The sequence below is a fragment of the Halichoerus grypus genome, chromosome 1, assembly GCF_964656455.1.
Source record: "Halichoerus grypus chromosome 1, mHalGry1.hap1.1, whole genome shotgun sequence".
NCBI lineage: Eukaryota > Metazoa > Chordata > Mammalia > Carnivora > Phocidae > Halichoerus > Halichoerus grypus.
The window spans coordinates 120,248,964-120,271,423 of NC_135712.1; the positions used below are offsets into that span (position 1 = coordinate 120,248,964).

Here is a 22,460-nt window from a genome sequence, read left to right on the forward strand (position 1 = left end):
AGGTCACATGACACAGAAATTTTTTTTTTTAAAGATTTTACTTATTTGGCAGAGAGAAACAGCGAGAGAGGGAACACAAGCAAGGGTAGTGGGAGAGGGAAAAGCAGGCTTCCCGCAGAACAGGGAGTCCGATGTGGGGCTCAATCCCAGGACCCTGGGACCATGACCCGAGCTGAAGGCAGACGCTTAACAGCTGAGCCACCCAGGCGCCCCCAGACAGAAATTTTTTTGAAAATCACCATTCTGTGTATCCAAGAGAGCTGTTCTCCTTCATGATGGGAATGAATTTTTTTATTAATTTGTGTTCCAAATAGACAAACACATAAGCAAACAACAACAACAAAAGCAAACAAAAGGACTAATAAACCAGATTCTCTGTCATCTCTCACCCAGTAAAGAATAGGTATGTATCATTTATCTACAGAAACCACCAACTGGCCAGACCATCAAGCCAAATTCCCAGTTATTGCTGTCACCAATGAAGTATAACTGATGGACTTTATAGTGAACAAAACCAAAATGCAAAATTGATGGAGGGGAAAAAACCCAGAGAATGCAGAGTTGGCAAAGTTAAAGTTCTATTGACACTTGGGATTCACCTAGGAGACAAAAAAAAAAAAAAAAAATGTGTCTTGCCTTAAGCTGCTCATGAAGCATACTTGTCTGGGCACACAGTCTACCTGCCTCTGTCAGGTGAATCTATAGTGCTTCTCAGCAGAAACTTCAAAATTGTTAAAAGATAATTTTTTAAAAGATGAAACCATAACTGTCATACAAATATAAAATGAACACTGAGCAAAGATTTTAAATTAACTCACTAATTGATGAGGGAACCAGTAAGATGTTACACCTGGTTCAAATGATGATTTGACTTAAAGAGATTTATATTCTCTACTGGACAAAACCTATTTACATTGCCATGATCAGGAATCAATTGCACAGCTATACACTAGAAACAACTGCATCACAATCAGCTCTACAAGTTAACTTCTATCTCTACAAAATTGAAACATAGCCAAAGACAACCTGAATGGGTGGGCTAGACAGAACACCCACTGATGTTATTTTGTTTTGTTTTGTTTTGTTTTGTTTTGTTTTTTTGCCCATTTAAAAACTTTTCACAACTTTTCAGAAAAGAACAAAGATGGTATAAATCCACAAAAGTGAAAGAGCAGTTGAGTGATGGGAAAAATGGAAAAGTGTTGGATGAGTACTTAGCAGAGTAGAAAAAAAAACCCTAAGTATCATAAAGGAGTATGCCAATGAGAAGCCATCTAATTTACCCATAGAACTTTCTGTGGGACACAGAAGTCAGAAGCACCAAATGCCCCAGAAGGTAGGAATTATTTATTTTATAACTGGAAGTTTGTACCTCTTAGTACCCTTTATCTATTTCACCCATTCCCCCACCACCACACCCATCTCCTCTCTGGCAACCACTAGTTTGTTCTCTGTATTTAAGAATCTGATTTTTTGTTTGTTCATTTATTTTGTTTTGTTTTGTTTAGATTCCACATATGAGTGAAATGATATGGTATTTGTCTTTCTCTGATTTATTTCACTTAGCATATTACCCTCTAGGTCCATCCATGTTATCACAAATGGCAAGATCCCATTCTTTTTTATGGCTGAGTAATTTCATTGTATATACTCATTTTATATATATATACAATATATATATTCCATATCTTGGCTATTGTAAATAATACTGCAGTAAACACAGGGGTGCGTATATCTTTTCAAATTAGTGTTTTCATTTTGGGGGGAGGTAAATACTCAGAAGTGGAATTACTGGTTCATGTGGTGTTTTAATTTTTTGAGGAACCTCCATACTGTTTTCTCTGGTAGCTATACCAATTTACATTCCCACCAACAGTGCATGAGGTTTCCTTTTTCTCCACATCCTCACCAACACTTATCATTTCTTGGCCTTTTGATACTAACCATTCTGACTGATGTGAGGTGATATCTCATTCTGGTTTTTATTTGCATTTCCCTGATGATTAGTGATGTTGAAGATCTTTTTATGTGTCTGTTGGCCATCATACATCTTCTCTGGAAAAATATCTGTTCATGTCCTATGCCTATGTTTTAATTGGATTATTTCAGGGGTTCTTTGATGTTGAGTTATTTAAGTTCTTTATATATTTTGGATATTAATTCCTTATCGGGATATATCATTTGCAATTATCTTCTCCCATTCAGTAGGTTGCCTTTTTGTTTTGTTGATGGTTTCATTCAGTGTGCAGAAGCTTTTTATTCTGGTATAGTCCCAATAGTTTATTTTTGCTTTTGTTTCCCTTGCCTGAGGAAACACACCTAGAAAAATGTTCCTAAGGCCTATGTCCAAGGGGTTACTGCTTCTGTTTTCTTCTAGGAGTTTTATGATTTCAGGTCTCACATTTAGATCTTTAATCCATTTTGAGCTTATTTTCCGTATGGTGTAAGAAAGTGGTCTACTTTCATTCTTTTGCATGTGACTGTCCAGTTTTCCCAGCACCATTTATTGAAGAGACTTTTCCCCATTGTATATTCTTACCCCCTTGGTTATAGATTAATTGACCCTATAGGTGTGGGTTTATTTCTGGGCTATCTATTCTATTGAACTGAACTATATGTCTGTTTTTAATGCCAAACCATAGTGTTTTGATTACTGCAGCTTTGTAGTGTATCTTGAAATCTGTGATTGTGATGCCTCCAGCTTTGTTCTTCTTTCTCAAGATTGCTTTGGCTGTTTGGGGTTGGGGTCCTTTGTGGTTCCATACAAACTTATAAAAAGCCCTTTAAATCAGTAAAAAGTCTAGCAACCCAATTTAAAATGAACCAAGAACATGAAAAGGTGGACAAAGGTTCACAAATATTTGAAAATATGCTCAATTGTACTTAGAAGAAATCCATTTTAAAACAACAAAATACGTTTTTACAAACCTATCTGATTAACAAAGATTTTTTTAAGTTATTTCTTAATACACAGGGTTGCCAAGAATGTGAGGAAACAAGAACTCTCATATACTGGGACAACCTATTAAAAACCACTTTGACATTTTCTGTAATGTGTACAAAAACATATGCACAAGATAGATCAGAATTGCACTGTTTATAATTATAAATAACAGTAAACAACCCAAATAACCATCCACTCAGGACTGGCTAAATTAATTATGGTACTTGGAAGGAGTTGGATACTATACAGAAGTCAAAAAGAGTAAGAAAGCTCTCTGTGTATTATGAAAATTTGCTAAGACAAGCAAAAAAGAAAGAGTGGATCCAAGTTTGTCCTATTCTATATTTTGGATAAAAAAGTAAGAAGGGAAAAATATCTTCATATTTGATTTTATGTGCATAAAGAAACTCTGGAAAGATACACAAGAAATTTACACAAATGGTTTCTTGTTTAGCAGTAGCTGTAGCAGCACCAGGAACTGAACCAAACTTTCACTGCGTATTTTTTCATGCTAGTTCAATTTCAAGCCATGTGAATATGTTACCTATCCAAAAATGCAATAAAATAAGAATAGATAAATAAATAAGAATGAAGTAGATCATATGTTCTGATTTGGAAAGATTTGCAAGATATATCAAATGGAAATTTCAGATATTCTCTAGGTCTCATGGAAGAAAAGGTCAGTGGGAAAGGCAGGGACAGGTCCATTTGGGAAGGAGTGACTGATGCCAACTTCCTATCTCCTCCTGACTATTAGTAAGAGTGTGGGGGAGGGTGGGGAGGACACAAAAACTGCAAATGGGCCCCTTCCTAGGTCTGAGCCATTTGGTCCCTGTGGTCCTGGGAGGGATGAATATGACCTCCTGCTCTCCTAACCTGCCTTCTTGGCACAAAACTGGAGAAGGGGAACAATTTACATAAAAACTAAAGCATGGCCCAGTGCTGCCTGATAGTCGTTGGAGAACCACTGCACTAAATTCTTTCCAAACATTACACAATTTAATTCTCAACACTGCCTTTCTAAGTAAATATTATTTTCCTCAACTAGAAAACAAAGCCTTATAGGTCAGATAAAAGGGTGTCTGGGTTCAAATCCACATCTTTTTTTTTTTTAAATTTTATTATGTTATGTTAATCACCATACATTACATCATTAGTTTTTGATGTGGGTTCCATGATTCATTGTTTGTATATAACACCCAGTGCTCCATTCAGTACATGCCCTCTTTAATACCCATCACCGGGCTAACCCATCCCCCCAACCCCCTCCCCTCTAGAACCCTCAGTTTGTTTCTCAGAGTCCATCGTCTCTCATGGTTCATCTCCCCCTCCAATTTCCCACTCTTCATTTTTCCCTTCCTGCTATCTTCTTCTTTTTTTTTTTTTTAACATATAATGTATTATTTGTTTCAGAGGTACAGGTCTGTGATTCAACAGTCTTACACAATTCACAATGCTCACCATAGCACATACCCTCCCCAATATCTATCAGCCAGCCACCCCATCCCTCCCAACCCCCACCATTCCACCAACCGTCAGTTTGTTTCCTGAGATTAAGAATTCCAATATCAGTGAGATCATATAATACATGTCTTTCTCCGATTGACTTATTTTGCGCAGCATAATTCCCTCCAATTCTATCCACGTCATTGCAAATGGCAAGATTTCATTCCTTTTGATGGCTGCATAATATTGCATTGTATATATATACCACATCTTCTTTATCCATTCATCTGTCGATGGACATCTTGGCTCTTTCCATAGTTTCGCTATTGTGGATATTGCTGCTATAAACATTGGGGTGCACGTACCCCTTCGGATCACTATATTTGTATCTTCAGGGTAAATACCCAGTACTGCAATTATTGGGTCGCACGGTAGCTCTATTTTCAACTTTTTGATGAACCTCCATACTGTTTTCCAGAGTGGCTGTGCCAGCTTGCATTCCCACCCAGGGTGTAGGAGGGTTCCCCTTTCTCCGCATCCCTGCCAACATCCATCGTTTCCTGACTTGTTAATTTTAGCCATTCTGACTGGTATGAGGTGGTATCTCATTGAGGTTTTGATTTGGATTTCCCTGATGCCAAGCGATGTTGAGCACTTTTTCATGTGTCTGTTGGCCATTTGAATGTCTCCTTTGGAAAAATGTCTGTTCATGTCTTCTGCCCATTTCTTGATTGGATCATTTGTTCTTTGGGTGTTGAGTTTAATAAGTTCTTTATAGATTTTGGATACTAGCCCTTTATCTGATATGTCATTTGCAAATATCTTCTCCCATTCTGTCGGTTATCTTTTGGTTTTGTTGACTGTTTCCTTTGCTGTGCAAAAGCTTTTTATCTTGATGAAGTCCCAATAGTACATTTTTGCCCTTGCTTCCCTTGCCTTTGGCGATGTTTCCAGGAAGAAGTTGCTGTGGCTGAGGTCGAAGAGGTTGCTGCCTGTGTTCTCCTCTACGATTTTGATGGACTCCTGTCTCACATTTAGGTCTTTCAACCATTTTGAGTCTATTTTTGTGTGTGGTGTAAGGAAATGGTCCAGTTTCATTCTTCTGCATGTGGCTGTCCAATTTTCCCAACACCATTTGTTGAAGAGACTGTCCTTTTTCCACTGGACATTCTTTCCCGCTTTGTCGATGATTAGTTGACCATAGAGTTGAGGGTCCATTCCTGGGCTCTCTATTCTGTTCCATTGATCTATGTGTCTGTTTTTGTGCCAGTACCATACTGTCTTGATGATAACAGCTTTGTAATAGAGCTTGAAGTCCGGAATTGTGATGCCCCCAGCTTTGCTTTTCTTTTTCAACATTCCTCTGGCTATTCGGGGTCTTTTCTGGTTCCATACAACTTTTAGGATTATTTGTTCCATTTCTTTGAAAAAAGTGGATGGTATTTTGATAGGGATTGCATTAAAGGTATAGATTGCTCTAGGTAGCATTGACATCTTCACAATATTTGTTCTTCCAATCCATGAGCATGGAACGTTTTTCCATTTCTTTGTGTCTTCCTCAATTTCTTTCATGAGTATTTTATAGTTTTCTGAGTACAAATTCTTTACCTCTTTGGTTAGATTTATTCCTAGGTATCTTATGGTTTTGGGTACAATTGTAAATGGGATCGACTCCTTAATTTCTCTTCCTTCTGTCTTGTTGTTGGTGTATAGGAATGCTACTGATTTCTGTGCAGTTGATTTTGGGTTTTGGGTACAATTGTAAATGGGATCGACTCCTTAATTTCTCTTTCTTCTGTCTTGTTGTTGGTGTATAGGAATGCCACTGATTTCTGTGCATTGATTTTATATCCTGCCACTTTACTGAATTCCTGTATGAGTTCTAGCAGTTTTGGGGTGGGGTCTTTTGGGTTTTCCACATAAAGTATCATATCATCTGCAAAGAGTGAGAGTTTGACTTCTTCTTTGCCAATTCGGATGCCTTTAATTTCTTTTTGCTGTCTGATTGCTGTGGCTAGGACTTCTAATACTATGTTGAATAGCAGTGGTGATACTGGACATCCCTGCCATGTTCCTGACCTTAGGGGGGAAGCTCTCAGTTTTTCCCCATTGAGAATGATATTCGCTGTGTGTTTTTCATAGATGGCCTTTATGATATTGAGGTATGTACCCTCTATGAAGAGTTTTGATCAAGAAAGGATGCTGTACTTTGTCAAATGCTTTTTCTGCATCTATTGAGAGGATCCTATGGTTCTTGTTCTTTCTTTTATTAATGTATTGTATCACATTGATTGATTTGCAGATGTTGAACCAAGCTTGCAGCCCAGGAACAAATCCCACTTGTCATGGTGAATAATCCTTTTAATGTACTGTTAGATCCTATTAGCTAGTATTTTGGTGAGAATTTTTGCATCCATGTTCATCAGGGATATTGATCTGTAATTCTCCTTTTTGATGGGGTCTTTGTCTGGTTTGGGGATCAAGGTAATGGTGGCCTCATAAAACAAGTTTGGAAGTTTTCCTTCCATTTCTATTTTTTGGAACAGTTTCAGAAGAATAGGTATTAATTCTTCTTTAAATGTTTGGTAGAATTCCCCTGGGAAGCCATCTGGCCCTGGGCTTTTGTTTGTTGGGAGATTTCTGATTACTACTTCAATTTCCTTAGTGGTTATAGGTCTGTTCAGGTTTTCTCTTTCTTCCTGGTTCAGTTTTGGTAGTTGATACATCTCTAGGAATGCATCCATTTCTTCCAGATTGTCTAATTTGCTGGCATATAGTTGCTCATAATATGTTCTTAGAATTGTTTGTATTTCTTTGGTGTTGGTTGTGATCTCTCCTCTTTCATTCATGATTTTATCTATCTGGGTCATTTCTCTTTCTTTTTTTTTTTTTTTTGGTAAGTCTGGCCAGGGGTTTATCAATCTTATTAATTCTTTCAAAGAACCAGCTCCTAGTTTCGTTTGTCTGTTCTACTGTTGTTTTGGTTTCTATTTCATTGATTTCTGCTCTGATCTTTATTATTTCTCTGCTTCTGCTGGGTTTAGGCTTTATTTGCTGTTCTTTCTCCAGCTCCTTTAGGTGTAGGGTTAGGTTGTGTACTTGAGACCTTTCTTGTTTCTTGAGAAAGGCTTGTGTTGCTATATACTTTCCTCTTAGGACCGCCTTTGCTGCATCCCAAAGATTTTGAACAGTTGTGTTTTCATTTTCATTTATTTCCATGAATTTTTTTAATTCTTCTTTAATTTCCTGGTTGACCCATTCATTCTTTAGTAGGATGCTCTTTAGCCTCCATGTATTTGAGTTCTTTCCGACTTTCCTCTTGTGATTGAGTTCTAGTTTCAAAGCACTGTGGTCTGAAAATATGCAGGGAATGATCCCAATCGTTTGGTACCAGTTGAGACCTGATTTGTGACCTAGGATATGATCAATTCTGGAGAATGTTCCATGGGCACTGGAGAAGAATGTGTATTCTGTTGCTTTGGGATGGAATGTTCTGAATATATCTGTGAAGTCCATTTGGTCCAGTGTGTCATTCAAAGTCTTTATTTCCTTGTTGATCTTTTGCTTAGATGATCTGTCCATTTCAGTGAGGGGGGTGTTAAAGTCCCCTACCATTATTGTATTGTTGTCGATGTGTTTCTTTGCTTTTGTTATTAATTGGCTTATATAATTGGCTGCTCCCATGTTAGAGGCATAGATATTTACAATTGTTAGATCTTCTTGTTGGATAGACCCTTTAAGTGGGATATAGTGTCCTTCCTCATCTCTTATTACAGTCTTTGGTTTAAAATCTAATTTGTCTGATATAAGGATTGCCACCCTAGCTTTCTTTTGGTGTCCATTAGCATTTTAAATGGTTTTCCACCCCCTCACTTTGAATCTGGAGGTGTCTTTGGGTCTAAAATGAGTCTCTTGCAGACAGCATATTGATGGGTCTTGTTTTTTTATCCATTTTGATACCCTGTGTCTTTTGATTGGGGCATTTAGTGCATTTACATTCAGGGTAACTATTGAAAGATAGGAATTTAGTGCCATTGTATTGCCTGTAGGTGACTGTTACTCTATATTGTCTGTGTTCCTTTCTGGTCTTTGTTACTTTTAGGCTCTCTCTTTGCTTAGAGGACCCCTTTCAATATTTCTTGTAGGGCTGGTTTCGTGTTTGCAAATTCCTTTAGTTTTTGTTTGTCCTGGAAGCTTTTTATCTCTCCTTCTATTTTCAATGACAGTCTAGCTGGGTATAGTATTCTTGGCTGCATATTTTTCTCATTTAGTGCTCTGAATATATCATGCCAGTCCTTTCTGGCCTGCCGGGTCTCTGTGGATTCTTGCCAATCAAATGTTTCTACCCTTGTAGGTTACATATCTCTTCTCCTGAGCTGCTTTCAGGATTTTCTCTTTGTCTCTGAGACTCGCAAGTTTTACTATTAGATGTCGGGGTGTTGACCTATTTTTATTGATTTTGAGAGGGGTTCTCTGTGCATCCTGGATTTTGATGCCTGTTTCCTTCCCCAAATTAGGGAAGTTCTCTGCTATAATTTGCTCCAATATACCTTCTGCCCCTCTCTCTTTCTTCTTCTTCTGGGATCCCAATTATTCTAATGTTGTTTCATCTTATGGTATCGCTTATCTCTCAAATTCTGCCCTCGTGATCCAGTAGTTGTTTATCTCTCTTTTTCTCAGCTTCTTTATTCTCCATCATTTGGTCTTCTATATCACTACTTCTCTCTTCTGCCTCATTTATCCTAGCAGTTAGAGCCTCCATTTTTTATTGAACCTCATTAATAGCCTTTTTTATTTCGACTTGGTTAGATTTTAGTTCTTTTATTTCTCCAGAAAGGGTTTCTCTAATATCTTCCATGCTTTTTTCAAGCCCAGCTAGTATCTTTAAAATCATCATTCTGAACTCTAATTCCAACATCTTACTTATGTCCATATTGATTAGGTCCCTGGCAGTCGGTACTGCCTCTTGTTCTTTTTTTTGAGGTGATTTTTTCCGTCTTGTCATTTTGTCCAGAGGACAATAGATGAATGAGAGAACAAAATGTTAAAAGGGTAACAACGACCCCAGAAAAATATACACTAAACAAATCAGAAGAGACCTGAAACCGGGGGAAAAGAAAGGGAAAGAAAGAAAAAAGAAAAAAAAATAGAAAAAGATAAAGATTAAAAAAAAAGAATATGATCAAATATGATCAGGATGGTGCATAGATCAGTGCCACACACTAGATTTTGGGCATATTTTGGTCTGTTAGAAGAAACTGCCTCCCAAAATTTTAAAGAAAGAAAAACTTATATATGTACAAAAATAAGGGTAAATATGATGAAGGGATGGAACATGACTGTAAAGATGAAAATTATAAAAGATTTTATAAAAGGAATTGATAAGATAAGAAGTTGGTTGAAAAAAGAAAGAAGAGGAATTCAGAAAAAAAAAAGGGAGAGAATGTGATCAGGCAGGAGACTAGAACAAAGCCATAAGATTTAGGGTGTGTTTTGGTCTGTTAGAAGAAACTGTATCCCAAAATTTTAAAGAGAGAACAACTTATATGTATATCAAAAATAAGGTTAACTACTGTGAAGGGATAGAATATGACTCTAAAAATGAAAAATAAAAAAGATTTTTTAAAAAGGGTTGATAAGATGTTGGTTGAAAAAGGGAAAAAGAAAAATTCAAAAAAAAAGAAAAAGAAAATTAAAAAAATTAACTTTGAAAGACTAAAGAATCATGGGAAAAAAAGCCATGGATTCTATGTGCAGTATTCCCCTAGCTCTGGAGTTCTGCCGTTTTCATTGATTGGTAAACTTGGTCTTGGCTGGCGGTTCTTGCCAATCTTCTGGGGGAAGGGCCTGTTGCTGTGGTTCCCAAATGTCTTTGCCGGAGGCGGAATTGCCCCGCCCTTGCCGGGTCGGGGCTAAGTCATCTGCTCGGGTTTGCTCTCAGGAGTTTTTGTTCCCTGCAAGCTTTCCGTACAGCTTTGGAGGATGAGAGTGAAAATGGCAGCCTCCCAATCTCTGCCCTGGAGGAGCCGAGAACTCGGGGACCACTCCTCAGTGCACCCCCAGAGAAAAGCAGTCAGTCACTCCCCTCTCCCTGGTCTCCGGCTGCACTCCATGCTCACCCGGCCTGTGACCCAGCGTTTCTATCTCTGGCACACAACCCCGTGTGGAGTCTCCAAACCCAGCAGATCCCTGCGGTGCGCTCCTGCACTGCTCCTCCCTGGGGGAGGAAGGGGAGTCTCCCTGGATCTGCCGCTTGTTGGGTCCCTGCTGGAAGAGCAGTGGCCTGACTGTGCCGCGGATCACGGTTTATGACAACCCCAAGCTGAGAGCCCACTGCTTGGCTCTGTCTCTGCAGCCGGCTTCCCTGCTCCGATACCTGGGAGCTCTGCCACACTCAGGCACCCCCAGTCTTCCTGTGACCCCGAAGGTCCTGAGACCACACTGTCCCAGCGAGGGTTCCACCCCCCGCTTAGCCACTGGAGCAACGTACCTCAGCGGAGCCGACTTCTAAAAGTTCCGATTTTGTGCTCCACGGCTCTATCACTTGCTGGTTGTGGCTGACGGAGGCCCCTCCCCTGCCATCTATCTTCCCAAATATTGCCTTGGATTCACTTCTCAGCACATCCTACCTTCCAGAAAGTGGTTGCTTTTCTGTTCAGAGAGTTGCTGCTATTCTTTTCTTCGATCTCCTGTTGAGTTCATAGGTGTTCAGAATGGTCTGATCCCTATCTAGCTGAATTCCTGGGACCAGATGAAATTTAGGTCTCCTACTCCTCTGCCATCTTGCTCCTATTCCCCTCAAATCCACAATCTTCTATCAGCTGTGTGACCTTTGGAAGATACCTAACCTCTCTGAACCTTATCTTCATCATCCTCATAGTGGACTTTGGTGACACTCCCTCTCTTGAAGGGTTGCTGAGAGTTAAGTGAAACAAGCCAGGACAAGTGCTTGGCACACTCAACAAAAGATCATGTTTGCTATTCTAATTATAGGTTAAACCATTTATTGGAAACAAAACGTTGTATAATAAGAGGTTTTGAATGGGCACATCTTCATTGATTTTAACACATCAAATGGCATTTGATAAATGGTGGGAGAGAATATGGACCAATATCTTATTGATTAAATCACCAATGTTTTCTTTTAATTTGAGATCTTAAAAAGAAAGATTGCTGGTAGCTTACAGCATCACTAGTAGTAGTCAAAATGCTTCTGCCCTTCCTTCACAGAGTTTACAGAAAATTGGGGCTTCTGCTGCAGAAATGCCTTCCCCATTTACATTTAACACTAGCAATCTTCATTGCACAAATATTTGTTTATTCCTCATCTACAGTGTGCTAGGTACTGAGGATATGGCAGTAAACAAAACAAGGAGAAAGACAGTAAATAATCCCCTAATCTCAAGAAAAGGGACAATAAGTAAACAGATTTTCCCTAATCTAAGAAATGTCAGAAATTCATTAGGTCTGGTGGAAGAAAAGTTCAGTGGGGAGCAGTTTCCATCTGGCGGGATTGCCAAGGGCATCCCAAGAATCCTTGGAAGAGAGACAGGGACAGCTCCCTTCGGAAGAGGTGGTCTAGAGTGACTCACTCTTGCCAGCTCCCTACATCTTTCCAACTGTGGTAAAAGTGTAGGCCAGGGTAGGAAGGACAAGGGGATTGAAAATGGACTCCTACCTGAGCCAAAGCAATTTGATCCTTGTGGCCCTGGGAAGAATCAAGGTTTGTGACCTCCGGCTCTCCTGGAATGCCTTCTGGGCACAAAAGTGGGAAAAGGGCACAATTTACAAAAACTCTAAAGCAAGACCCAGCTCTGTGTGGTGGCTGAAGGAACTCCAGGTCTCCTTCCTCTTGGAGACTCTGGCAAAGATAAATCTGATGGTATCTAGTTCCCATAACAAACACAGGCCAGACATGCAAGTTGCAGGGGCATTAACCAAAAGTAGGGGAAGGAGTGGGCCCTGGGGAGAACCTGCATGAGAATCCAGCTGATGCCATTTGTATGGTGGCTAAGCCTAGAGAAGCAGTGGCATCCCCTAGAGGACAGGTTTCTGAGCCCAGACTCACCCACCTATGTCCTGTACAGGGACAGAGCAGAATGGACTGATATAGATCCAGTGCCATAGAATGAGGGCCCCAATTCAGTGGTCTAGGTCATTTATTGTGAAAAATTTAGAGATGTTTATGATTATTTGCGGGCATGATGAAAGAAGTGAATGAGCTTTTAAACTAACCAGAGATGCTATTGAGTTAAATGCAGCCAATTATACACTGTGGCATTTTTTGAGAGTGCTCTTAAAGTCACTTCAAAAGGATCTACATGAAGAAATGAACTACATCACTGCAATAATTGAGGAACAGCCCCAAAACTATCAAGTTTGGCATCATAGGCAAGTATTAGCAGAATGTCTAGAAGATCCATCTCATGAGCTTGAGTTTATTGCTGATATTCTTCTTTTTTTTTTTTTAAGATTTTATTTATTTATTTGACAGAGAGAGACACAGCGAGAGAGGGAACACAAGCAGGAGGAGTGGGAGAGGAAGAAGCAGGCTTCCCGCGGAGCAGGGAGCCCGATGTAGGGCTCAATCCCAGGACCCTGGGATCATGACCTGAGCCGAAGGCAGACGCTCAACAACTGAGCCACCCAGGCACCCCTATTGCTGATATTCTTAATCAAGATGCAAAGAATTATCATGCCTGGCAACATTGACAATGGGTTATTCAGGAATTTAAACTTTGAGATAATGAGCTGCAGTATGTAGACCAACTTCTTAAAGAGGATGTGAGAAAGAACTCTGTCTGGAACCAAAGCTACTTCATAATTTCTAACACCACTGGCTACAGTGATCATGCTATATTGGAGAGAGAAGTCCAGTTCTCCTTCATTTGTTCACTCATTAAAAGAACATCTGCGTGCCCATCATGTCTCAGGCATCAGGGATACAGCAAAGATGAAGACAGCCCTTGATCCTGCCCTCATGTAATGAATATGACAGAATACTTAGATGAACTCTATAATGACAAATTTACAGACACTATAGTATACCTCTACTTCATAGTACGTTAAGTTTCTTGAAATATTGTTGCTACTACAGATTGAGAAGAAATAATATTTCATAGTGTCTAGGAAACTTTTTTATTTTATTTTATTTCGTTTAAAAGAAGATTTTATTTATTTGAGAGAGAGAGAGAGAGCAGAAGCAGGGGAAGCAGCAGAGGGAGAGGGAGAAGCAGATTCCCCGCTGAGCAGGGAGCCTGATGTAAGGCTGGATTCCAGGATCCCGGGATCATGACCTGAGCCAAAGAACAGATGCTTCACCAACTGAGCCACCCACGCATCCCTGGGGCCCTTTAGATAATAGTCCCCAGAGGCCAGGTTATCATCACAGGGTTTGGAGCAGGATAAGTCTTTGTTGCAGGGGCTATTCTGTACATCATGGGATGTTTAGCAACATTCCTGGCCTTTATGCCCTATATCAGTAGTAACCCCCTCCCTCCTAAGTTAGAACAAACAAAAATGTCCCTATGGCCAAATGTCCTCTGTGGGGCAAAACCATCCCCAGTTGAAAACTACTGCTTTAGCATACAAAAAGCTGTTATAAGAGCTAAAATTTTCTGAAATGTCATGAATTTCTACATTAATATCCATAAACGTTAATAGTCACCTCTTTTCTGGAAAAAAAAAAAAGTCTACTTGGTCTGATGTAAGTATTGCTACCCTGGCTTTTTTTCTTTTTTTCTTTTTTTCCCACTTCCATGTACATGGTATATGTTTCTTCATCCCTTCAACTTTGAATCTGTATATGGCTTTAGGTCTGAAATAAGTCTCTTGTAGGCAGCCTATAGATGGGTCTTGCTTTTTTATCCATTCAGCCACCCTATGTTTTTTGATTGAAGCATTTGGTTCATTTACATGTGAGGTAATTATTGATAGGTATGTACTTATTGCCAATTGTTAATTGTTGTCTGGTTGTTTTTGTAGTTCTTTCGTTCCTTTTTTCTTCTCTTGCTCTCTTCCCTTTCTTGTCTGATGGTTTTCTTTAGTGTTATGCTTGGATTCCTTTCTTTTTATTTTTTATTTTTGTATCTATTATAGGTTTCCTATTTGTGATTACCATGGAGTTCATATATAACATCTTATGTGTATAACAGTCTATATTAAGTTGGTTGCTGAAGTTTGAACACATTCTAAAAGCACTAAATTTTTACTCTCCCCTCCATGTTTCATGTATATGATGTCATATTCTACATCTCTTTATTTTTTGTATTCCTTGACTAATTTTTGTAGATATAATTGATTTTTACTGCTTTCATGTTTTAACCTTCATATGGCTTTATAAGTGATTAATCTACTACCTTTACTATATGTTTGCTTTTACCAGTGAAATTTTTTCCTTTCATAATTTTCTTCCAGTTATGGTCTTTTTTTTTTTTTCCACTTAAAGAATTCCCTTACACATTTTTTTGTAAGGATGGTTTAGTGATGATGAACTCCTGTAACTTTTGTTTGTCTGGGAAACTCTATCTCTTCTCCTATTCTGAATGATAACCTTACTGGGTAAAGTATTCTTGCTTGTAGGTTTTTTTCTTGTCAGCACTTTGAGTATATCATGCCACTCACTTCTGGGCTGCAAAGTTTCTGCTGAAAAATTAGCTGATAGCCTCAGGGTTTTCTTTGTATGTAACTGTTATCTTTTCAAATTCTCTGTTTATCATTACTTTTTGCCATTTTAATTATGTGTCTGGTGTGGACCTCCTTGGGTTCATCTTGTTAGGGGCTCTCTGTGATTCCTGGACCTGGATACCTGTTTACCTCCCCATATTAGGGAAGGTTTCAATGATTATTTCTTCAAGTAAGTTTTCTGCCCCTTTCTCTTTCTTTCCCCCTTCTGGGATTTCTATAATGTGAATCTTATTACACTTGATGTTGTTGAGTTCCCTTAATCTATTCTTGTTTTGTTTTGTTTTGTTTCTGCTCACCTTGGTTGCTTTTTATTACCCTGTCTTCCAGATCAGTGACCCGTTCTTCTGTGTCCTCTAATCTGCTGTTGATTCTGTCCATATTTTTTATTTCAATTATTGAATTCTTCAGCTCTGATTTGTTGGGGTTTTTTTTCTCTCTCTCTTTGAAGTTCTCACTGAGCTCATCTACTTTTCTGTCAGGTTCAGTAAGTATCTTTATAACTATTACTTTCAATTCTTTATCAAGCATATTGCTTATGTTGTTTCATTTAGTTCTTTTACTGTGATTTTGTCTTGTTCTTTCATTTGGGACATATTCCTCTGTCAACTCATTTTGTCTCTCTGTGTTTGTTTCTATGTCTTTTGTAGGTCAGCTACAGCTCCTGGTCTTGAAATTAGTGGCCTTGTGAAGAAGAAGTCTTGTGGTGCCCTATAATGCTATCCCCTCTGGTCACCAGAACCAGGCACTCCAGGGGTATGCCCTGTGTGGGCTGCATGCACCCTCCTGTTGTGACTGAGCTGCAATTGCCTTCAGCCCAACTGGCTGCAATAACCTGCTTTGCCTGCTAGGGGCACACTGGGTAGGGTTTGGTCCCTGTGCTGTTGAGAGGTCTGTCTGATGTCACTGAGGACTTCTTGGTGGGTGGGGCTGGCAGTCAGATTAACTGTTTGCACTTAGCCTCTTTGCCACAGCTGCAGGCATACCAAAGGGCAGGGCTTGCTCTCTGGGCAGTGAGGTAATAGGCCCATCTGCTATACTGCAGTCAGATTAACTGTTTGCACTAGCCTCTTTGCCACAGCTGCAGGCATACCAAAGGGCAGGGCTTGCTCTCTGGGCAGTGAGGTAATAGGCCCATCTGCTATACTGCAATGCTGGTGTGTAGGGTTATCTTCCTCCCTCCCCAGGGCAGAAGTCAGTTTGGAGTGGCACCATTCTTGTCCAGGGCTACCTCTAGAGTATCACAGGGCAGGAGCTGCTTTGGAGGGATGCCTGCAGAGGCTATCAGTTTGAATAAGGTAGGTTCTGCAGGGGAGCACAGGACCAGGGCTCATGGTGCTAGTGAGGTAGATAGAGAGTATTAGTGCTAGCTTCCACAAACACCAGGCTATCTAGGCTGGAAGAAGGGAAGAGAAATTCTTTTCTTCTTAGAGATATCTCCTGAAGGTCCCTGCCTCTCCAGCACACGTTCTAAGAATAGTCAATAAATCATGACTACCCCAGCCACTTTTCAAACTGCTTTTTCTGTGCTGTGTCTTGGGCTGAGTTATTTATTATGCTGGCTTTTTAATGGAAGGAACTCAGTTTCCTCTCACCCTCCAATTCTCCCAGAGTTAAGCCCACTGATTTTTTAAGTTCCTGATATTAAGCTCTGCACGTTTTCAAAGCCAGATGTTATGGGCACTAATTTTCCCAATGTAGGTCCCTAGTGCCAGGGGTGCCTGGTACTGGGTCTGACCCTCTCATTTCTCTGTGTTTGTGATGTCCTTCCCACTTGTGGTTAGTCTCACAGGAAGAGTTTTGTTCCCAACTGCTTCTCTACCTTTCCTACCTGTTCAACATGGCCTTCTCTCTAAGATTAACTGTGGAAGGTCTGTTCTGCCAGAGTTCAAGTTATTTTCAGAGTTATTTGTATAGATGTAGCTGTTAGCTCTGTGTGCCCATGGGACAAGCTGAGCTCAGTATCCTCCCCTGCCATCTTCCTGCCTCCCCTCAACAATCTGTGTTTTAGTTAGCCCTACAGGTAAATCTGACACTTGCTAGGATTTGAGAACCACTGCTCAAGAGGTTCCTCTTGTTTTTCAGGTAATATTTAAACTTATATTTCTCACAAACATCTAGTCAATCAATAATTACAGCCTCTTTATCACACGTTTACTTCATATCAATCAGGTAATTTCCCATGCAGGTATAATATGGGATTTTAGTTTGGGTTGCTACTAATTTTTTTCCAAAACCATCATGAATGAATGCATGAATAAAAATGATTTCATTAATTTTTTATTAAAATTTAATTTACATAAATTAAAAGGAACAGATATCAATTGTAGAGTTTTAGTTTTAACAATTGTCATACAGCTACCACCTGCGATAAGGAAAATCTGTGTCCTAAGATGGCCAACCAAGCCAGCAAGAGAGTCCCAGTCCTTGCCCCGGGGCTCTTCCGGGTTATTCTCCCTGCTCTGCTTCGCACATGCACCAATCCAGGTTCTTCTCCCTGCCCCGCTTTGCGCACACACCAAAAGTGCCACGTATGTGGAAGTAGAAGTGTATAAATTGCCCCCTTTGTTTGTGTTTGGGGATCACTTTGGAGATCACTCTTCTCTGAGCCTGCCAGTGTTAAGTAAACCTCCTATCCTCCAAGATCTCCAGGTGCTGCTTGGTTCTTCCATCAGGTGATCCAGTCCAGGTTCCATAACACCTGAACTATAGAACATTTCCATCCTACCTCCCCAAGAAATTTCCCTTGTGCCCTTTCCTATCCCACCTTTTCTTCCTGTACTCACAAAATCATTGATCTATTTTATATCACTGTAGATGTTTTTCTGGAGTTTCCTATGAATGGAACCATACAGTTTATGATCTTTTGTGTCAAGTTTCTTTCCCTCAGCATAATATCTATGAGATTCATTCATGTCATTATGTTCCTTTTTACAGTGGAGTAGTATTCTATTGTGTGAATATGCTACAATTTGTTTATCTGTTAATGTGTCAATGAATGTTTCGGTTGTTTCCAGTCTGGGGCTATTATATCTGAAAGTATTTTAGTTTTTAAAACCCTCATATTTTAATGAAGTTTGTTGCATTTAGAATTCTTGGTCAAAAGTCTTTCCCCTCATCATTGCAAGATATTGTTCTATTGTTGCCTTCCATCAGAACTGTTGAAAAGTCTGATATCAATCTGATTATTGCATTGTTTATTTATAGGTAATCTATGGTTGTTTTTGTTTTCTCTGGAATATTTTAGAATTTCATTTTTATTTTGATGTTCTAAATTTCCACCAGTGTGTTCTGTGTTACATACATTCAAAAAAATTTCCTCAGCTCTATCATCCAGTTTACTCAGTCTCTCTTCAGCTGTGTTTAATCACTATTTAACCCACCTATTACCTTTTACATTTTAATGACTATATTTTTAAATTTCTACGACTACTCTCTGGTTATTTTTCAGTCTATTTTTTTTAATGTCATTTTATCCCTTTTAATGTGTTTAAGTGCTTTTAAATTTTTTTGCTCATTCTAAACATACTTATTTTATAGTTTGTTACTGACCATCTTTATCATCTGAGGCTCCTAGAAGTCTAGTTTGTATATTTCTGCTGATGTTGCTTTTTTGTGAATTTTCATGTGTGTTTTACAATTTTGGATGAACTCACATTTGGCTGACTTTATCACAGGAAATTCTGGTTGACCTGGTTGGCCTGGTCTGTCCCTCTAGACAGTTTTCACATTTACTTCTTTCTGGAAGCCTATACGTTTTGCAAGTTCAGGACTCCAGTTATTTATTTATTTATTTATTTATTTATTTATGTATTTATAAAGATTTATTTATTTATTTCAGAGAGAGAGAGAGAGAGTACACAAGCGGGGGTAGGGGGTGACAGGCAGAGGGAGAGGGAGAAGCAGACTCCCAACTGAGCAGGGAGCCCAATGTGGGGCTCAATCTCAGGACCCTGAGATCATGACCTGAGCTGAAGGCAGACGCTTAACCGACTGAGCCACCCAGATGCCCAGGACTCCATATATTTAATACATTGACTAGCAGGAAGCATAAGCTCAAACCAGAGGCAGAGGCAGAGCAGGGCAAAACTTCTTTTTAACTCACATAGATCCCAGGCCAAATAGACAAACTTTCTTATTGTCTCTGGGCAGATTTGGGTATTTCACACTCTCACTGACAGTCTGTCCAGTGTTTTGGTTTTATGCAAGCATCTTCGTTTCAACTTCCTGCCTGACACAGGGTGAATGCCCCCACCCACCCATTAAAATTCAAATCTCTTGCTTATTGAAATTAACAACCCCATTTTTGCCCCCAACGACCTCCCCCATCATGTCAGCTTTTTATTATTTTCTTGCAAAGGAGGCCTATGGGAGACTCAGTTGGGAGTCGGAGGGGCTATGTGGAAGTCCTTGAATCTGAATTGCCTACCTTTCTTTTTTTTTTTTTAAGATTTTATTTATTTATTTGACAGAGAAAGACACAGCAAGAGAGGGAACACAAGCAAGGGGAGTAGGAGAGGGAGCAGCAGGCTTCCCGCTGAGCAGGGAGCCTGATGCGGGGCTCTATCCCAGGACCCTGGGATCATGACATGAGCTGAAGGCAGACGCTTAATGACTGAGCCACCCAGGTGCCCCAAATGCCTACCTTTCCAAACCAGGAGGCTAAATGCTCAGCTTACAGCAGCTTCTAGCTGGACATCAAATAATGAAGCCTAATGCTTCTCATCTGTCCATTTCTTCTGCCTTCACTCATTTTCTCTTTGTGGGAAGTTGTCCTTTACTCTTCCCTTTATCCCACACTGGTTTTTTGATAGCAGGTGGGCCATTTTTTACTGTGTGTCTTCCTGACTCCAGTACATTTACTAAAAAATAGATGTGCTACTTTACATCCCCCAAACCACACACAGACAGAACCATTTGCTTAGATTTCACAACATATGAATACATATATTAGAGCTCCAAAGTGCCATAATCAAAATTGGCCTCACCTTTGGGGACTCATAGTTTATCCATCTCAGCCCACACCTCTATGCTTGAGTATAGTGGCCCCTACTCAGGCCTCATCTCTCAGAACTATGCATCAGAGCAGTAATCCAACCCATTTTCTGACCCACTGGGACAGCTAATTTGGGGAACAGCCTGAACCAAGAGTCTTTGTCCAAATGCAAGCTATGCCCCCCATTCTGGTCAAGGTGATCCTCAGCTTGCTCCTGGGGTCTTGAAGCAGAGTCCCACTGCCCCTTTGTCTCCCATCTGGCCTCCTTCCAGATATGGCTTGCTTTTAGTAGATTGGGCTCTGCCCAGTGTGGGGTGAGCACTAGGTATTGGTTTTCCTCAAGTGCAGGACAGAGTGTTCACTGTGGGGCCAAGGGCTCTGTGGGAACCCAGCCAGCCAAAAAGTTGCTGCTCTGAGGCCCTGCATGTGGAAGAGATCACTGGGGCACCCATGCTGGCCACGTTGGACATTGAGCGTGGATTGCTCATAGTCCTGCTGAACTTTGCAAAGGAAAGTTTTTTGGGGGTTGTGCTTATAACCTTTGAAACTGTTATCTCAAAGCCATAAACCTGCTCCACTATACTATAAAAGTAGCTCATTTCAACATGTTCTCCCCGCAGCCTCCTTGACATTCAACACTCACCCACACTGAACCAGAGGCTATCACCATGACGAGGGACCAGAATGGAACCTGGGAGATGGAGAGTAATGACAACTTTGAAGGCTACATGAAGGCCCTAGGTAAGGGGGAGACGAGGGGTGAGGGAAGGAGGGGAACTTTGGAAGAACTGTGGTCGAGCCCTCCAGGCAGTGCCACTATGGAGTTCAACAGATCTGTGTGCAAGCCTTGCTCCTTATTTGCTAGCTATGTAATAATAGGTAAATCATACAAATTCTCTGAAGCTCAGATTCCTCATTTGTAAGTTGGGAATAATAGTAGAGGCACAAATCCTCCTACCAGAGCCCCAGTCCTGCTGTGCTGAGTAGTTTAGCACCCCGAGTGGACAATAGAATGGAAAACTGATTCTATACATGGGAAGATGGTCTGGAGCTTAGCTCAGAAGTATAATTTTGAACAAGATCATACAGGTGAGGAAACCAAACCAGAGGGGCAGCCCAGTTAAGGCTTGCTGTCTAACCTTGACCAATTTTTTAACCTTCCAGAACCAGTTTCTTCATCTGCCAGATAGGAATTTTCTGGCCTGGGTTTCCTCACAGCATGCTTGCTGTGTCCAAAGGGAGAGGAGGCAGAAGCTGAATGGCCTTTTATGACCCAGGCTCAGAAATCATACAGCATCACTTCCAGTGTATTCTATTGGGTTGGAGGAGTCATGAGCTCACCTACATTCAAGGGAAGGGTACAGAGACCCCATCTCTCAGTGAGAGGAATGTCAAAGTCACACGGTACAAATAGCAGGTAGGATGAGAAGTATTGTTGCAGCCTTTTAAGTAAATGCAATCTGTTACCCATAGGACAGTGGGTGATTCCATCCCTTGGGTCCATAGCAATAGAACAACAGGAACAAGATGTAGGTGTGGGGTGGTGGAGGGGGCTACTGTACACAGGTCACTGAAGGCTTCCTAAGTGCTCAGTGGGGTTTTGAAGGATGGAGGGAATTGCTCCACACAGAAGTGGAGTCAGGCATGACTCTGCAGGCGTGTGCAAAGGCCAGGCCAGTAAGAACGTGGTGTTGGGCAGAGTGAACAGAACAAGTTGTATTGCCAGGAAGTGAAGTGCAAGGAGGGGATGAAAGAGAGTCAGAAAGGTGACAGGTCAGATCTTGAAGGTGGTGTGCCACCACGTGTGGACTTAACCCTACAAGGAGAGGAAGTGTCTGCAGAGGAGAGAGAAGCCACCAATGCTCACTCTGACAGCCAGGGGTGAATAGATCTGCAGGGACTGTCAGAGAAGTGAAGAGCTTGTTGCGATGGCCCTGGGAAGATGGTAAGAGCAGTGCCAAGAAGGTGGACAGGGTGAAGTCTGGAGTGGAAAATAGACTAGATTTGGTGACTGGGTGGGGACAGGGCAGGGAAGGAACCTAGAAAATGAAACACCATCATGTAACTTTAATCAGTGAAGATGTGGACATATAATGGAAGGTGTGTGTCCTAAAACTGCTCAGTTAATGTTCAATTTAGAAATCTAGGAATTCTTTAGTCCACAAATTGTAAATATTAGGGAAGATCCAATTCTTCTCTTTATTTAGAAAAGAAGGTGGGGGGCCATCTTCTATGAAGAACATCTTTTCATTTAAATGAACGTGCACAGATTTAAAAGAGCAGAGGCCACTGCAAAAAGTCCTAGTGGGTCTCTGGAAAATTCTACCAGAAAGGAGGTAGGCTTAGAGGCTGAAGTCAGCCAGCTCCCCCCTGAATGGTCTCTGCCAGGAA

The 22,460-nt window shown here is 40.5% G+C and overlaps 1 protein-coding gene and 1 pseudogene across 2 annotated transcripts in view; both read left to right on the forward strand.

Moving 5' to 3' along the window:
- Positions 1-22,460, forward strand: part of RBP2 (retinol binding protein 2) — a 57,088-nt gene that overhangs the window by 13,819 nt on the left and 20,809 nt on the right. Inside the window, exon 2 of one of the 2 annotated variants that reach the window (XM_036092284.2) lies at positions 20,690-20,810. In XM_036092284.2, the coding sequence (XP_035948177.1) occupies positions 20,738-20,810 (73 nt within the window). In that variant the 5' untranslated portion in view covers positions 20,690-20,737. Of the gene's footprint in view, positions 1-20,637; positions 20,811-22,460 lie in introns of those variants that run through there. The other variant, XM_036092285.2, reaches the window with a different exon arrangement.
- On the forward strand, positions 12,368-13,360 carry LOC144379509 (protein farnesyltransferase/geranylgeranyltransferase type-1 subunit alpha pseudogene; annotated as a pseudogene).